Source organism: Nuphar pumila, chromosome 7, assembly GCF_984573655.1.
Source record: "Nuphar pumila chromosome 7, dmNupPumi1.hap1.1, whole genome shotgun sequence".
NCBI classification, from domain to species: Eukaryota; Viridiplantae; Streptophyta; class Magnoliopsida; order Nymphaeales; family Nymphaeaceae; genus Nuphar; species Nuphar pumila.
This window is the reverse complement of record NC_143255.1, coordinates 15,343,574-15,360,749: the sequence shown is the minus strand read 5'-3', so window position 1 is coordinate 15,360,749 and position 17,176 is coordinate 15,343,574. Positions and strand designations below refer to the sequence as shown.

Sequence of the window (17,176 nt, the reverse complement as noted above, 5' to 3'; positions counted from 1 at the left end):
GATGTTGTTCTGGTTTGTACTTATCTACAATCAAAACCAGTTTTGGTTGTACCTAACAGAAAGCCTGATAAATTCAGGATATGTATCCAATAGTAGCACCTCAAAGTTGGGTCCAAAACTAGACCTACACTTGTTTAGTGCAGATCCAATCGGCCTGTCCACATGACCGGCCCTACATACATGATGATGAAATTACATGTACTTACCTTCAAATTGTAAATAGAAGCTGCCAAACCAACCGGGGCTCCGCTTGTCAGGCAGGAGCAGTTAGTGCACGTCACCTTGTGTTGGAACGTTGCAAGTTAGAATCCCATTGGTATGGTTGTATAACTGGTAGGGGTCTGCCTAACCCCAGCTTTCTATGTTGAGAGAAAAAGAAAACAAATAGAAGCCGCAAAGCTGGCAATTAGATTACTATTTTACCTTTTAATGTTTGAATTATTATTTGCCTTTATTGTAATTAGTCTTTATTTTCTTTTCTTCTGCAGCCTTCTCTTTTTTTCTTTTTTTTTTTCAAAGAACTAGTAATGGGGGTTCTCTGTTATCACCAAAAGAAGCATGGTGATCACCATCGTTGTTACACCCAATTTATCTTTTCCAGTGATCTTGATCTGACCAAGAATTATCAAGACAAGCATCATCATCGACACTATGGAAGCTCTGTTTCTTCTTCCACCACCCACCATATTTACACTGTACAGCCTTCTACAATTGTTTTCGGTTGCTCATGTAAACATCTTCTGCATTTGCAGTTTCCCAATGCTGCGATCTGAATCATGGTAATGGTCACACCAAAGAATGGGAGGCCCATCAGATGCAATTTATCAGAGAAGATTAAACCGCGCTCCAATCTTACCAAATATTTAACCCTTCCTCTTACTAATACTACAGAATGTTCTTGTAAATTTGGTGGATACCAACTTCATAAGCAATGACCAATAAGCTTGTCTGGCAGTAGCAGTTCGTGCACGTCACCTTGTGTTGGGATGTTGCATGTTCGAACCCAAATGGTATGGTTGTATAACTGGTAGGGGTCTGCCTAACCCAGCTTTCTCTATTGAAAAAAAACTTCATAAGCAATGATTTCAAACCCGAGGTTAATTGTACCACTCTGTTTGGTGAAGGTGATGCCCAAAAAGTTGATAGATAAATCCCCTTTCCTGCAAGCCCATGAAGTCCCACCCGAAAGACACTGGACAATCACCAACCCCAATCTTTAAGCATTCAGCTATGTAATAATCATTTTCTCTAGATGACAAAACAGCAAATCATGCTTAGCGACTACCTTTTTAAAGGATAATATGAGACATAGCTGAATATGCTCAAGACCAAGAACCTACCTAGTTCATTGAAGCCATTAAGCACTTCTATTGGCGTTCCGTTATGGCAGATGAATTCAATGCTCTCGTTCAGAATGGTATTTGGTAGCTAGTACTTGGCATTCGGTTATAACATGATTGGCAGCAAATGAATATATAAAATTAAGACAAAAGTTGATGGCATGTTGGAACAATATAAAGCTCGTCTTGTGGCCAAGGCCTACACCCAACAAGGCCTTGATTATTTTGATATATTTATCTATGTGGTTAAACCCATCACAATCTGTATGACTCTTGCCTTCACCATTAGTTAGGGATGACAAATCTGACAACATGATGTAAAAAATGCCTTTCTCCATGATTACTTGTCTAAAGAGGTATATCTCAAGGCTTCAAGGATCCATGGTATCCTAATTATGAGTGTCATCTTAGTAAAGTCCTTCATGGGATTAAGCAAGCCTCATAGTACCAACGGTTGAGTGATTTTTTTATTATTTTTGAATTTTTTGGCCTAAAAAATGGATAACTCGTTGTTTATATTTCGGTCTCCATCCATGACTGTTTTTATATTGATTTATGTTTATGACATTATTGTCACGGATAATTCTAGCAATTATATTGATAATCTGCTATTATGTTTTGCACGCACCTTTATTATAAAAGATCTTGGTCCAGTGCATTTCTTCTTAGGTATTGAAGCTTTGTACAATTTTGCTAGTCTATTTGTGTCCCAAAGGAAGTATATTGTTGATTTGTTGCACAAAACATGTATGACAAGTTGAAAACCGATCTCCTCTCCTATGCCAATCAATACCATATTATTCTCTGATGACAACCCTCAATTCTCTGACCTCACTATATTGGAGTGTTATTGATGCCCTGCAATATGTCACTATGACAAGACCTGATGTTGCATATTCTTTGCATGCCCTTATGAAAAATTACTGGTGGTTAAATTCATTCTTCATTATTTGAATAATGTTATAGGTTCACTTGATGATTAAAAATTCATCAGAGGTTATGCCATGTATCTTGGTAAAAATCTCATCTCATAGAGCTCAAGAAAACAACAAACTGTCGCCCGATCCAACACCAAAACTGAATATTGTGCTCTTGTTAATGGTGTTGTTGAGGTTCTTTGGTTGAAATACCTTCCTGCAGAGATGGGTATATAGTTACACTCCAATTTTGTTGTGATAATGTTGATGCTGCCTACCTTGTTGCTCACCCAATTTTTCATAGTCGAAGTAAACATATTGAAATTGATATTCATTTTGTTCAAGATCAAATTGTTAAGGGTCAGTTATTGGTTGGATACATTTTGTCTCTTGAACAGGTTGGTCAAGTTGGGTATGGACCTTAGATCTAAATTAAGTAAGGACCCTAAGCTTGTCTTAGGTGAAACCTTAACCAAGTCAAGGTCTAGGCTTACTAGAGGCAGGACTAGAGTTAGAGAGCAAAAGAGAGAGGTGATCAAGCAAGCTTTGAGAGAGAGAGAGAGAGAGAGAGAGAGAGAGAGAGAGAGGAGTGTGTTGAGTAGAATGGGAGAGGGTTGGGGTTTATATAAGCCCCAATCCCCCATAAAGGCTCACAAAAGCCTTAAATGGGGCCTAAACGGTATGGGCTTTGGCCAGCCAAACGCTCTCAAACAGCTAGCTTAAGGAGGGCACCTAAAAAAGACAGTCTAGGTCTAAAATGATCCTAACAAGGTTAAGAATGTTCAAGAATGAGACAAAAGATCAACAATCAAAACAAAGGGTGACCCCTGGACCATAAATGCCCATGCAAGGACATTCAGAATGGCCCAAACGGATCCAGGTCAAAGTTCAAAAAGTCCAAAAAGATATAATGACAGAAAAAATTAATCTTGGAGATTAAATCTGTCCCAAACAATGTTTTAAAACCCGAGGACTTGTCACTAGGCTCGTCCTTGAGTGACTCATGACTCGGCTGGGTCATGTTAACTTTATATTGTATATAAAATATATAAATATATGTATATATTATGATTATTATCTATATTTTATAGTATTTTACCAATATATTATATATAATATACATTATATGATATTTTTTATAATATATTTACATATATAATTATATTTTTATATATAATATACATTATATTTATATTATATTTAATATTATATATATATATATATGCATGACTCGACCAAGTTTTGTTAAAGTCGAGTTCAACTGAGTCACCAGGTCAATTTGGTTATTGTGTAAGTGTTTGCTCTTTTGCCATTTACAACATGAACCTCTTACTACAAAAACCTCATCTTTTATGACTCGTTTCCACCAACTTCAGCTACCACTCCCTTGCCAATCATCCCCACCATCTCAACCATATCTATTTTTTATAACAAAAGAATTAGTAATATATAGGCAAAATAAAACATAATAGAAATAAAAAGGGTGGTGAGAAAACACCCTCTAAAGAGGACAAAAGGAAATAAAAGAGGCAAGCAATACAAAGATTTTGCCCACGAGGGATCCGTTCATGGTTGGGGTGACTTGTGAACATCACCAAGTTGACAGGAACGTCGTGAGTTTCAAACCCAAATGGGGCATCTTTTGTTGCAAGGTCGAAGTTGGGTGTATTCCCCAATGGGCAAGATAAGGGACCACAAGGGTTTTACCAACCAGAGGCCAGCTAATTTGCAGTTGTTCTCCGTTGGCCTAACAAAAAAAGGAAAAAGATAATCATGATCTTAACGAAAATAACTCCAGCATTTTTAATCAAGATCTCATATCCAAAAATGTTGGTATCCAAATATAGGAGATTGTAGAGGAAGGAAAGGCTGAGACTAGTGCGCAATGTGACTGCACCTGATGGCCTCTTTCCACTTAGGATGACTTTGGGAAGAGACAGTTTCATTCTCTTGGAGAAGATAGGTGAGAAGGATTTATGGAACAGGATACTTTGTTGCTTGGTAAATTTTGGGTTTTAAGGTACCATCTTGAAAATGTGTAACCATGGGGTGAGCGTGGACATGTACAGTAGGTTGGACCTGAAGCAACACTTGGTGACATAGGTGGACATGGAGGAGAACTCAAGTTGCTGCTACTTCTAGTCTCATGGTCTAAAAACTCAATTATTATAGGTTCATGATCACGAAGGCTTGTCGGTGATAAATTGATTGCAAAAAGAAGAATAGTTGGTGGCTCTACATGAGATCCTTTAAGGAACTCGAAGACTTAGGCTGAAGGGAAGTGATGTGATGATTTTTAAAAGGAAATGCCTTTTCTTCAAACACGATATTCTTAGATTTGAAGACACGCCCAGCTTGAGGGTCAAGACAATAATAATCTTTATGTTGGGAAGCATAACCCAAGAAAACACAACAATCAAATTTGAATTGCAACTTATATTTTATATAGACTCTCAAATATATATATAACATTCACACCCAAACACTTTCATAAACTTATAATCTGGAGCTTCATTAAACAAAACCTTTAAAAGAGACTTGTATTTCAAGATTTTGGTAAGCATACTATTTATAAGCTAAATTGGCGTGCTAAAAGCATCGTACCAAAATCAAACAGAGACATTAGCATGAGCCATTAAAGATAAACCAGTGTTAGCAATGTTATGTGTTGTCTCTCTTCACTACCATTATGTTGGTGAGTGTGAGGACAGGTTATGTGTCACTCTCATTTAAAAACTTTGTAAGAGCCTGAAACTCTCTGCCCCAATATGAATGAAAATTTTTATTGTTTTGCCAGTAATATTCTCAAGTAACTTCTTGAAACTTTGAAAAGCAACTAAAACTTAAGATTTTGTTTAAGTAAATAAAACCACACATATTTGCAAAACTCAAAAAAAAATAACATAATATCTAAAACCATGTCACTAATAACGGGCAGAGGACCTACACATCAGAAAAAATAGTATCAAGAGGTTCACAAATCACACGAGATGACAGTTGAAATGGTAAACAGACTTGATTTTTTGACAAGCTTCCCATCTTTTTTTCAAAACATTATCAAATGGCAGCTCAAAATTTTCAATCACTTGCTCAACAATATAAAAAGGAAGAAGAAGAAGCCCAACCTTCTCTCCCTCCCTCAGACGACCCTTTACGTTCACTTGAGCAACTTTTGATATTGACATTTGTGAAAACTGCAAGGGCTCCTCACCTACAGTCATCACCTCCACCGTTACCACCCACACCATCGATGGCTCCCACCATTTCAAGATCAAGGGCTACTCCCTCTGAAGCAATAATTCCAAAATCACTCTAAGATTATTTCACCCGAATATGGCATGGTCCTCCAACTGTCCCGCTTGCGATGCAATATGGAAAATATAACCCGTACTTTTTGGGACTCTTTGTCCTAAAAATGGTATATATAGTCGGACCACTTAGAAGTCCAACTATTTATCCAGGATTTTTTGTCCCTCGATAATGGTGTCATATATTTATGAAAAAATTGTCTATGAAAGTGAATGCACCCTAAGGATTTTAATTTCGTTAAGGATTTTGATTTGGAGATAGGAAAAGTGGACGTTATCGTTTCCACAAATGTTCTGCTATAGATTTTAAAAATGACTATCATCATAACATGGATTACTTGACATAATGCAAAATGAAGAGTACATTCAATTAAATAAGTAAAAACATTAGCTTTTTGATGTATCTAGAATGAAAGGAGTTGCTAAAGCTCGGATATCTATCCACAAAATCAGAACATCCACAACTGAAAAACAAAAAACAAGCATAGAAAACATAAAGCAAATAAACAGTTTTGCAGATAGTGTGCCAACATGTTCGTTGCTTCACCATCTTCGATTAATATCGTTACTATCGGCATAACATGAATTACTTGACAGAATGCAAAATGACGAGTACATTCAATTAAATAAGTAAACATTAGATTTTTGATGTATCTAGAATGAAAGGAGTTGCTAAAGCTCGGATATCTGACACCAAAACCCAACCACAAAACCAGAATATCCACAACTGAAAGCCAAAAAACAAGCATAGAAAACATAAAGCAATATCAAGCAAATAAACAGTTTTACAGAGAGAGTGCCAATAGATGATGTCCGCTGCTTCACCTTCTTCGATTGCTATCGTTCCTATCCAGGGCTTCATTTGACTCCTCACTTAGGTAGCAAGCTCAAACAGTTCGATCAAAACAGATGGGCAATTCTTCCTCAGATACTCATAACCCTCAGTCTGCATAAAAGCTGCAACATTATGACAGACCATGTTAATAGCACGGATATTACACCAGTCTGGATCTAGAACTACTCTTTTTGGGCTCTCTTTTATAGTTTTGTTGATGTCAACATCTCATTTTTAAAGAAAATTTAAATGGTGAATCCTTCACCTACTGATTCAGCTAAGTAACCCAAAATCAAACACAGAGAAAATGAGTTAGGAGTCTAGTTACCTCTCAGACTAGCTGATATCGCAATAAATTTGAAACAAGCTGTTTTAAGCTGAACACAGTGGTGATGCTCCCATAAAGATAAAGTTGTTGCAACCGTGTTTATGCTGAGCTCCTCACAGAGCTTAACCCCACAAAGCAGCCTTAGCCTCTCTATGTCATAGCGGTCAGCTGCTACCAGCAGATGTGTAATTAAAGACAAAGCACATTTTGACTCTTCAGCCACGAGCTCTTGCATATCAGGAGGTGAATCCCAGTATATGAAGTGGAGTAAAGCCTGCAAAATAAACAAAAAAAAATGAAAAAGAACTTATATCACTACAGTGTTGAATACTCTAAGATTTTTATATATACACGTCATACTTGATAAAGGTACTACATATCAACCTCTTCAAATGTTAACATGAATATGATTTCTTAAATTATCTCATGACAATTTCCGAAATGGTTGCAAGCCCTTCTCTACAGAGAAGAATTACCATTCAAGCCAACCAAAGACAAGAATTTAAACAGCTTTTCATGAATAACTCAATCCAATACCCAGTTATATGTAGATGATATTGTCATCTCTTAATACATATCTCGATGAGGTGTTTCCTTAAAGGCTTTTTTAAATTGGTGGTTTGAAATGGAAAATCCACAAATGTTAAAAAATATTTTAAAAGCAAACAAATAAAAAATAATGTTTTTACAATATAGTTTGATGAAAATATAAAGAAAAAAATGTGACGTATAGTGGCTACCCAGAGTTGCTTGTAAATATTCTGCTATTTTAAGAATATTTGCCATATTTGTGGTTCCCTGTCTAGCAAAAGCATAAAAAATATGATTCCAAAAGAACAATAGACAAACCTTGAAAATTGAAGCTTGCATGTCTTCAACCTGTATATTACTTGTATTATGATCGTTCATTGGTCCAAAAAACTGAGCTTGAAATACAGGTGAACTTGCAGCAAGTATCAACTTGTGCGAAGCGAATGTCTGTTCCTCAACCACAAAGCTTACATCTGCACCTTTTCCACTCTCTATGAGTTGTCCAAAATGTTGACCTATGTTAGAAGGTGGTACTAAAATGGTATAAAACTTTGATTCTGCTGTGAGTGATTGGAGAATGGCAATACTACAGCAAATTGCAAGTGAATCATCTTTCAGTTAGAATGACATTTCTAAAGCAGATTCCCCCCAAACAATACAACTGTATTAACAAGAATGCTCATCATGAATGGTTTTTTACAAAAAAATAAGTGAGCTTTTTTCACGCATATAACAAGCAAATAATTAGCAATTTCCCTGAGACCCCAGTAACAAGAACAACTCGCCAACAAACAATAGACACTTATTGCCAGAAGAAAAGAAAAAATGGCAATAAAAAAACAAAATCCAGGAAATATAACAAAAACTAAAGGGAAATAAGTCTCACATCGGTAAGAGACACTATTTAGTCATAAATACAAAGACCCAGCTTCAAACACACATAAAGATGAGATCATGTCCAATGGTCAAAACAAGGCAGTCAATATATTGATTCAATTGGTAATCTCCAAATGTGTCATGCAATTACAAACTCATTAGGAAAACAGTGGGCACAGTTCTCATTAATATAGGAGGGAAGCAAATTCAGTGTTATGGGAAGAACACTTATATATGTGTTCGGTCCAACGTGGCTGGCCCCCATTAAAAGCGGAGGGGTTGGCTATTAAAGAGTGGGAATCCAGTGTACTGCACCTCTTATAAGGGCGAACACCTTTTAAGGTGTTCACTCTGGAATACAGAACATCATCTCAAGATTCACTTCTACTCCGAACATATACACTAAAATATGAAAACTGTAATACAAGAACTAGAAATATGGGCATTTTCAACACCTTTTTTTTTGCAAACCCAACCAAGCAAATGTGCTGGCTATAGCAAATTTGCTAAGAATCAGCTATTGGATTGTAATTTTTGATGAAAAAATGTAATTTTTGATGAAAAAATGTGATTTTTGAATGCTTGAATATTTATGATGATTATGAGCTGTTGATTTTAAAGCCTTAAAAATCTCGTTCATAAATAATAATCAGATGATTCAAGAGCTGGTTGTTATAAAGCCAAGTATGTTGATCACATTTTTACAGTTCGATTTAACAGTGAGGAATAAAAAATCCATAAAATTATAGTTCACACAGTAGTTCTCATATTCCACTGTCCCTAGTTTGCATTGTCACTCAACCACAAGTTGCTTAAATAGCAGTTCATGCTTTTATGTGAAACTTCTAATTAGGCCATTTGATCAGCCACAGGCATAGAAGGCATGCCTATCTATGTCTTTTAAATTTAGCAATGAAACGTGTGATATATGAAATGCTGAATGACAAGGTTATCAAGAACAACATCACTTTTTCCATTTTCATAACACATATCTAGCTTTTAATGTTTCCCACAACATATCATACAATTAGTATTGCATGAGTTAACATGTTGCATGCATAACAAAGACTAATCAATGGAGCAAGCTATGCTTCATCTAATTCCAACCCGGTATGTTGGATAAAACTTATGCCAAAAACATATGAGGGACTCGCGTGTAACTTGAGCCAGTATAGGTACTTTTGTCTTTGTCTCATTCTTGTCATGTAAGGGAACTCATGCATAATTTATTTCGCTGAATGATAATACACAAATTAGCATCTAATAGGTCTTTTTTTAGGGGTTTATACTTTTGGAGGAAACCCACATAGACATTGTTACTCATGCTTTCTCCTTCATAACCCTATCAATATCAAGATGATATCAAAGCCATTATGGGAGACTTAGGTTTGCATTAAATGGAAATTATTAACAAATCAAAGGGGAGAGCGTAGTAGAGTTTCATAAAGTTCTTGTGCTCACTCTTATGGAAAATAAGGTGTGTTGTGGTACTCTCGACACTGTGTGATACATCCCAGTTTGGATGAAGGGGCAAAACATGATTTTTAAGAAACCATGCCTTGCCTAAAATCAGGTTTTTGGCTGACCAAGAATTTAGTTTTTCCAAGAATTTGTCAGATTTTTTTTTTTAAAAAGAATCAGTGTGGAGCTGTTTTTCAGCCAGCAAACGACTAAACATAATTGACATAATATCATCTGAGTTATCCGACCGTGGGTGGCCCTTAAAATGGACAAACATATAAAAAAAAGAAACAATCAATTGGGATTCTCCGGTCATCTACTGGCCAGAAAGGGTAGGGAGAGGGCAGCGCCCCCTTCACGGCCCCCGGATAAACTGGATCTGCTTCGAGCAGACTTTTCACAAAACACGTTTTATTTGAAAACATGGTTTGGCAACCCCCTCCACCCAAAAAAAGAAAAAAGAAAAAACCAGCATAAAAATCAAATATAATAGCACAAAAAATTAAACGTATAGGAGATCTTTCATGACACCCATCATCAAGAAACCCATTCAGAATTTGCAGATAAGCAAAAAACAGAAACAGATTAAAGAGCCAATGAGCCATACGACGCTTCTCCCCGACATTTGAAGGTGTGTACCCCCAAGCTACTATCGAGATTGGCGTGGGCCTTGTGCTCATATTTCCCGCTCTGATCCATGAAGCTCAATCCGCAGAGAGCCTTAACGTCGGTTCCCTCGCTAGCGAGGGCGACGTAGATATAAAAGCCTTCTGAATTGTACATGCGGGTTTTCCCGAACGGATAGAAGCCCACCTCCCACGCATGCCCGCCGACCATGAACGCATCTGAAGCTACGTAAATGCCTTCGCCCAAGAACTTGCAGAGGGAGTAGTCCTTGAACTTGAAATGGTGGAATCCGTCAGCGGTGAGGGCGGTAGAGGTGGAGGTGGTGACTGTAGGTGAGGAGTCCTTTCAGTTTTCGCAAATGCCCATATCGAAAGCTGCCCAAGTGAAGAGGTGGGGCTTCTTATTGCTTTGTGGGCACTTGGTTGACTCTTCTGGTCCCTTAATACAAGTGGTTTCACCGTTTATTAGGAGCCACGAGTCAGACTTTTAAAAAAACAAAAAGTCTTTTCAATTTTTTTCCCTTTCAAAATTCTCTCGTTTGAAAAGATATAAAAGTTGTAATTTTTTCTTGCATACTTTTACTTTTCCTATTATTTTTCAGCTTTCAAACATGCCGACTAGTTTGGCAAATACCTCACACTTGGAAGGAAATCAAAGTAAAAAAAATAAAAGAAAAAGAAAATGGCAAACATGATTTTTTTTACTATCACAAATCTAACGATTCCAACTTCCTAAACCAGTCATATAAAACTTTACAAAAAAGAATTATACATTTATATATAGAATGTCACGTTACCAAAAAAATTATTGAATTACAAGAAATAATTATCGGAATACAAAAATCATATAATGTTTATTCAATGGCACTTGACGACTCAGATGAAATATGACATATAAGTCGTCTTTTTCTTTTCCTTGGTAGACTCTCTTTCCTTGGTGAACTCTCTTTCGTTTGTGGCCTCTTGGTTCTCTCGATCTTATTAAAATCATTGGTAATCATCTCTACCGGTGTATCATATTGTGACCATATTTGTCTCCTCAAATTTTGCACCTGCTTTCGTAATTTCGTATTCTCACTCTCCAACATCTCTAACCTTGTGGCGGAGACTACCTTTTTTTTTGTGAGCTGTGTTGGCTCATCATCGTGTACTGCAACTGAGGGAATCGTAGTTATAACCGAAGGAACACGATGGATATTTTTTCTATATTGGGAGACAACATGCTGGGAGACAAGAGGGTCCTTACTTTCACATTTCTTCTTCTCAATCTCAAAATTTCGATGCATGGCTTGCCAATATTTTTTGAAATAGTCAGGATCATATTGTCGTCCTTTATAATCATATGTTATGACACGAACACCTCCTTTATTCCAGTTATCCAATTGTTTTCTAAAGCGTTTATGCCAATTCACATTCTTGGCTCCACCACTGTTCATCTTTCTTCTCACTTCCAAAGGTTGTTTTGGGGTAGACTGTCCCAAGCCAGCTTGCAAGAGAACTCAATTACCATGTTGTAACTCGGCTTTAAACATGCTAAACAACCAAATATCACAATCAAACAGTCTCGCAGCCGCAACAACCTCTTGGTCTTTGTGCTCACTATCTTCATACGATCTCCACACAACCTATACATTGAACATTGTGGTTTAGGTATAAACATAATTATTCATGCTAATAAATGCTAAATACTAAAATGATTTATAATAACAAAAGATAAATATATTACAACGATTGTTACTAATGAGTGCGTTGTATTAAAATGATTTCCACTAATGAATACTATATATTCCAATGATTTACAATAAGGAATGCTAAATGTTAAAGCGATAACGCTTTGTACTAACAAAGACAAAATCCTACAATGATCATTACTTAAGAATATTGAAAATTACAATAATTTACACTAATGAAAGTTAAATGCATTAAGGAAGACTTATACGATGGAATCTTCACATAAGGAAGACTTATACGATGGAATCTTCACAGTTAAGAGACCAACAATCAAACATTAAGACTTCAAAAACTTTACTGCATCATTGGCTCAACGGATCATTTTTGCAAGTGCTTGGTCAGATCTCACAAGAAGCACAAAGCTTGATCAACAAAAGTGAAGCAACTAATTATACAGATAAAAAGGAAAGAAAAAATCAATGATATTAGAAAAAGGTACAAGCCAACGTTTTCAGCAGAAAATAATAATTTGGAGCTGTTCATTATGCTCATCCATGACCTAGTCCTTAACCTCGTTGTAGCAGTGAGAGAGAGAGACTGCCATGCTAGCACTGGCCATGGATAATGGAGAAAAAAAAACCTCTAAAAATGATGGCAGCTTACTCCCAGATATAAAGAATTCTCTTTTGAAACCCATCATTCTCTTTTGAAACGGCAGCAGCAACACCATGTTCCACCCCATCATGATTGTTGAGTTCCATCACGTCTGTGGTTTCTTCCTTGCCTACCAACTCTACATCTTCAAACATGGAGGAAAATGGGTCGTCGAAGATTGGGTTGGATGCTGGCAAAGCTTCAGTTGTGCTCAAAACGGCAATGGCTGTAGATGACAAAACAGAGTTGGGTTGCCCAGCATGATGAGCATTGGGACAAAACAGAGTTGGGTTGCCTCAGTCACCATTAACAGAAACTGCTGGTTTAAAGTTGGGCCCTGACGATGTGCTTAAATCAGATGATTCCCTCCATTCTACCCATTCATGCGGCTTTTCGCCCTCGATCGGGATTGTCGGTCCTGTGTCATTGATCTCGGAATGAATACCATTATCTGAAACCTCTGGAGTTGGTTGAGATTCAGGATTTTCTGATGATGCAGCAGTGTAACCAAAATCATCTTCACCGACCACAACCTCATCATCCTCTGTACTGGGTGATACTGAGGCAAGAGAATTGTTCATCCGATCATTAGCAACTTGGTCATCCTCAAAAGCAAACCAGTTGGAATTAGTAAAGAGGGATTCACTGCAACATAAAGCCGTCAGCTAAAGCATGAGCAAAAAATGAAACACACAAGCTTAAAATGAGGTCCCAGTGAAACAGGAATTCTAAAAGCATGGACCAAAAAATCGTTGAATCATAGGTGACCAGACTTTGTGCAACGAGTTGAATCAGTCTGTGCACCAACTTCAATAGTTGAATCTTTATACAGCAGTTAAAATCATTGGAGGGTATTCTTTAAGGATTTCAAAGATACTTTATCTAAGGATTGTATCTTATCAACTTATCCCAACTGATTACGATTTCAGGAAAGTGTTTAGATTTACCTGTCCTGGTCATCCCCCAGCCTGAGAGATGAGATAACTACTTCCGCAGACTCATCATCAAAATATACGTCCTGCCAAATCATCAAACAACGATCTAACTTAGAATGATATTTTACATGCAATTTTAGAACTAAGAAGAAAACAAAATCAGCGGATCAACTTGGGATCTAGGCCAATTTGTGCCAACTTAAGTCATCAGAGATGACCCCAAGGAGAACAATTGAGGCACATTCAAGTCCCAAGGATCATTATTTTAACTTCAATATTAAGTATTTTTTCATAACAGCGTTCACCAAAGCAAAAAGAGTAACCATTGTGCACAAAATTAAACATCAAACAGCCGCTACAGCAAGAAAACATTCCTTTTTATAAAGTTGTTTTTTTTCTAAAATAACTTTACCTCATCATCTCGCTCAAGGGATCCATGAGCCTGCAAGTATCACCAATCACAATTTGCCTTGTACAAAGTTATTCCAAACAAACAATAAGCAAGTGTTAAAATTGTGTAGCCCTTAACGGGGAGACAACACCTCAAAATATTTGCATGAAATTTGAAATTCATAAATCAGTCCCACCAGTAAACCCTAAGGTAAAAAATGTGTATAACAAATATTCTGATTCTGGTCAAACAGAGGGACGCTTCATTTTGCAGGGACATTTTCAAATGTTTTCTCTAGGTCCTACAGATACAAATGAAAACAAAAGAGAAGATGCCAATTGATAAATCTGCATAAAGATGATCACTAATGATGTTCAATTGTTTTTGAGAAACGCAGCTCAAAGATTAGTAAAGTTCAAAATAAATTAAAGGGATACATCACAAGAGAGAGAAACCCGAAAACAAAAAGAACAATGTCAAAAACTTATCTGGAGAATGCCTATGCAAACATATGCATGAGAGCCCCAAATGGAACTTTCACATGAAGTCTGTAAAGCAGTGTATCTCAAAGGCTTCTCAGAAAATCAATGCCGAACAATATCTAGGTTCTAAGAAAAGGAGAAAAAGGTAATAAGAAACTAATGTTCTCTCCAGAAACAGTCTGCAGCAGGCAGTATACAAACTCATGAGACCATCTTCTGGAGTTCCTTTTGAGCTTTTCTGATGGAGAGAATAACACCACGTGCAGTAAACATGCATACAATGTTATTCAACAAATAGGTGCACAGAATGTTGCTACTTTGGTATAACACAACTTCCAATAGGGCAACAGGTAACAATAGTAAAAATTTGGGTGGCAAGTTCTTGGATTCAGAGTCCAAACTGAATACCAGATAAGGAACTACTAATCCTCGATATCACACTAAGTTTGTCATCAAGGTTCTTTACAGTGTCTCAAACCATGACAAGCAAGACAACAAAAATAGTAAAAACATGCAATACATGAGATGTCAGATCTGTTGAGTTACCCCTTCAATGGCCCATAACGAAATGCCTGGCTTAAGTTACTTGCTAGAGCTGCAACATCAAAATCTCTGTCTCGAAAGTCATCATCATCGCTGTCCCTTGTTCGATCTTGCAATGCAGTTGGCCGGCTGCACAAGATATTTTCAAAAGAAATTTCAATGAGTAAACCCATATTTGAAAAGCAGATAGCTATAAATATATATCAAAATTTCCATTTTCACTGCTACATACCAATCTAGCTAAGAGTGAAAAAGAAATAAAAAAGTCCCAGAAAAGAGAACATCCTTATAGAAAATATTTTGCACAGCTGAAAAATCAATAGTGCAGTTTCCACCTGTCTTAGTTTCTCAACCATGAATATCAAAACACTCTAACATCTAATAAGACATAAGTGAAAGTTTTCTACTAGCAATTGGCTTGATGGAAGTATGGGGGATTGGTTCATGCAACACAAACGGGAAAGATAAGTAAATAAATATACAATATCTGCCAAAAAAATTATACGGTATTGTTAAAATGTACCCATCAATTGTTGTAATTAGACATATGTTATATATATAAAAGATGATACATATACATATATGGTATATATGTATATGTATCCTCCTATTTATATATATATATAATATATATTTTCCTTTTGTTTAGCCGTAGGGGTATTTTAGTCTTTTCCTCTGTTTTACGCACATTCACTTTATGATGAATGTGATTGTAACTTATTTTATTTTTATTTTTCTTTTATTTTTTATTTCTTTTTTTTCAAGTACCAAAAGGTACCTTGGGGGGGCCACTCAAATAGACGTTGGGCCCCTTCCAACGGTCACATTTGTGACCGTTGGAGGGGCTCCAACGTCTATGAGTGGAGCCCCTCCAAGACTCCTTTTTGTTGTTATAAATAGGGGCTCTCCCTTTTGTATTTCTTACTTCTTGAGGGAGCTTATGCTCCATTGTAATGGGGTTTTTACCCCTTCTCCATTATTCTTCAATGATATGCAACTTATGACTTTATGTCATATTTTTCCTTTTTTATGGGTTTTATGTGTTAGCACATTATGTGCTTATGTTGTTTCCCTTTAATGGGTATATTTGCACTTCACGTGCATAAGTATGGGTTCATTATTGAACCCAATGTATTTCAAGTCACTTTCTAACAGGTATACCATATCCCAATGACACAAAAATGAAATGCAGGATGACATGTTTTGGAATACAAAGTGGTGCCATAACCTTAATTCAAACAATGGGAAAAAGTTAAATGACACACATAGATTAGTAATCTTGCCCAACTATAGGATATATTATTTCACAATATTCAAAAGTGTCCAAACTTTTGAATTCAAGTTGACTAGTAGGGGGCAAAGCCCTTGCCTCCTTTGGTTTTCTGGTAGGGGGCGAAGCCTCCCCTGTCTTCTTCCTGTTTCCTGGCAGAGGGCAACCCCCTGCCTCTGTTGGTGTTTCCGATAGGAGGCTTGCCTTTGCGTGCTCTTCCCGATGAGAGGCTCTACCCCCTGTCTCTTGATTTTTCGGTGGAGGGCTCTACCTCACCTGCCGCCTATGGTTTTTCGGGTAGGGGGCGAAGCCCCGTGCATCTCGTTTGTTTTCTAGCATGGGGCTTCGCCCCCCTTCCTTGATCTTGCCACCGCCTGCCTGTCTCGTTTCCAACAGGGGACTGCGCCCCTTGTTCAACTTCGTGTTCCGACAAGGGGTGTCACCCCCTGTCCTGTTGTGGCAAGTTCGGCAGGGAGCCTCTGCTCCCTCCCCTGCCTTCTCTATTCTGGCAGGCAGGGAACCCCTGCTCCTTGCCTCTGCTGCTTTTTGCCAGGCAAGAGTGAGGCCCCTGCCTCTGGCACCTTTGCAGGCAGGGTGCAGAGTCAGGTGTCAGAGGCAGGGTGCAAAACCCCTGCTCATATGTGTTCTAAGGCAATAAAAAAACTTTATATGTGATTCTATCATGCTCATATGTGCTCTAAGGCAGGCAAAAAACTCTATATGTAATTCTATCATGAATTATATGTATTTTAAGGCATTAAAAAAACTTTATATGCGATTATATCATGCTGAGATGAGTTCTAAGGCAGCTAGAAAAACTCTATATATGATTCTACCATGCTCATATGTGCTTTAAGGCAGGCAAAAAGCTATATATGTGATTCGTTCATGCTCGTATGTGTGCTAAGGCAGTCAAAAAATTGAATATGTGATTATAGCATGCTCATGTGTTCAAAGGCAGACAGAAAAACTCTATATGTGATTCTATCATGCTCATATGCGCTCTAA

General features: G+C 37.2%; 1 protein-coding gene and 1 long non-coding RNA gene across 2 annotated transcripts; both read right to left on the bottom strand.

The window, feature by feature from the left end:
• Positions 1-5,973: 5,973 nt before the first annotated feature.
• LOC149831249 (BTB/POZ and MATH domain-containing protein 1-like) lies at positions 5,974-12,654 on the bottom strand. The gene is made up of 6 exons (XM_090012966.1): positions 12,557-12,654; positions 11,730-11,847; positions 10,204-10,565; positions 7,578-7,845; positions 6,729-7,002; positions 5,974-6,522 (listed from the first exon to the last, which is right to left on the bottom strand). Exons 1-6 carry the CDS (start codon positions 12,652-12,654, stop codon positions 6,440-6,442), a joined length of 1,203 nt encoding a protein of 400 aa, XP_089869092.1. The 3' UTR covers positions 5,974-6,439.
• LOC149831248 (uncharacterized) lies at positions 11,719-13,959 on the bottom strand. The gene is made up of 4 exons (XR_016433269.1): positions 13,895-13,959; positions 13,495-13,565; positions 12,557-13,106; positions 11,719-11,847 (listed from the first exon to the last, which is right to left on the bottom strand). It is a non-coding gene; the product is annotated as an uncharacterized LOC149831248 (long non-coding RNA).
• Positions 13,960-17,176: the final 3,217 nt, after the last annotated feature.

Bases quoted from the DNA above. Each gene is read 5' to 3' on its own strand.
- LOC149831249 (XM_090012966.1), bottom strand. From the start codon at position 12,654: ATGGAACTCAACAATCATGATGGGGTGGAACATGGTGTTGCTGCTGCC. The intron at 11,848-12,556 runs GTAAGCTGCCAT...TTCAATGTATAG, and splicing joins AGAATTCTTTATATCTGGGA to GTTGTGTGGAGATCGTATGA. The intron at 7,003-7,577 runs GTTTGTCTATTG...TTTATTTTGCAG, and splicing joins TGCAAGCTTCAATTTTCAAG to GCTTTACTCCACTTCATATA.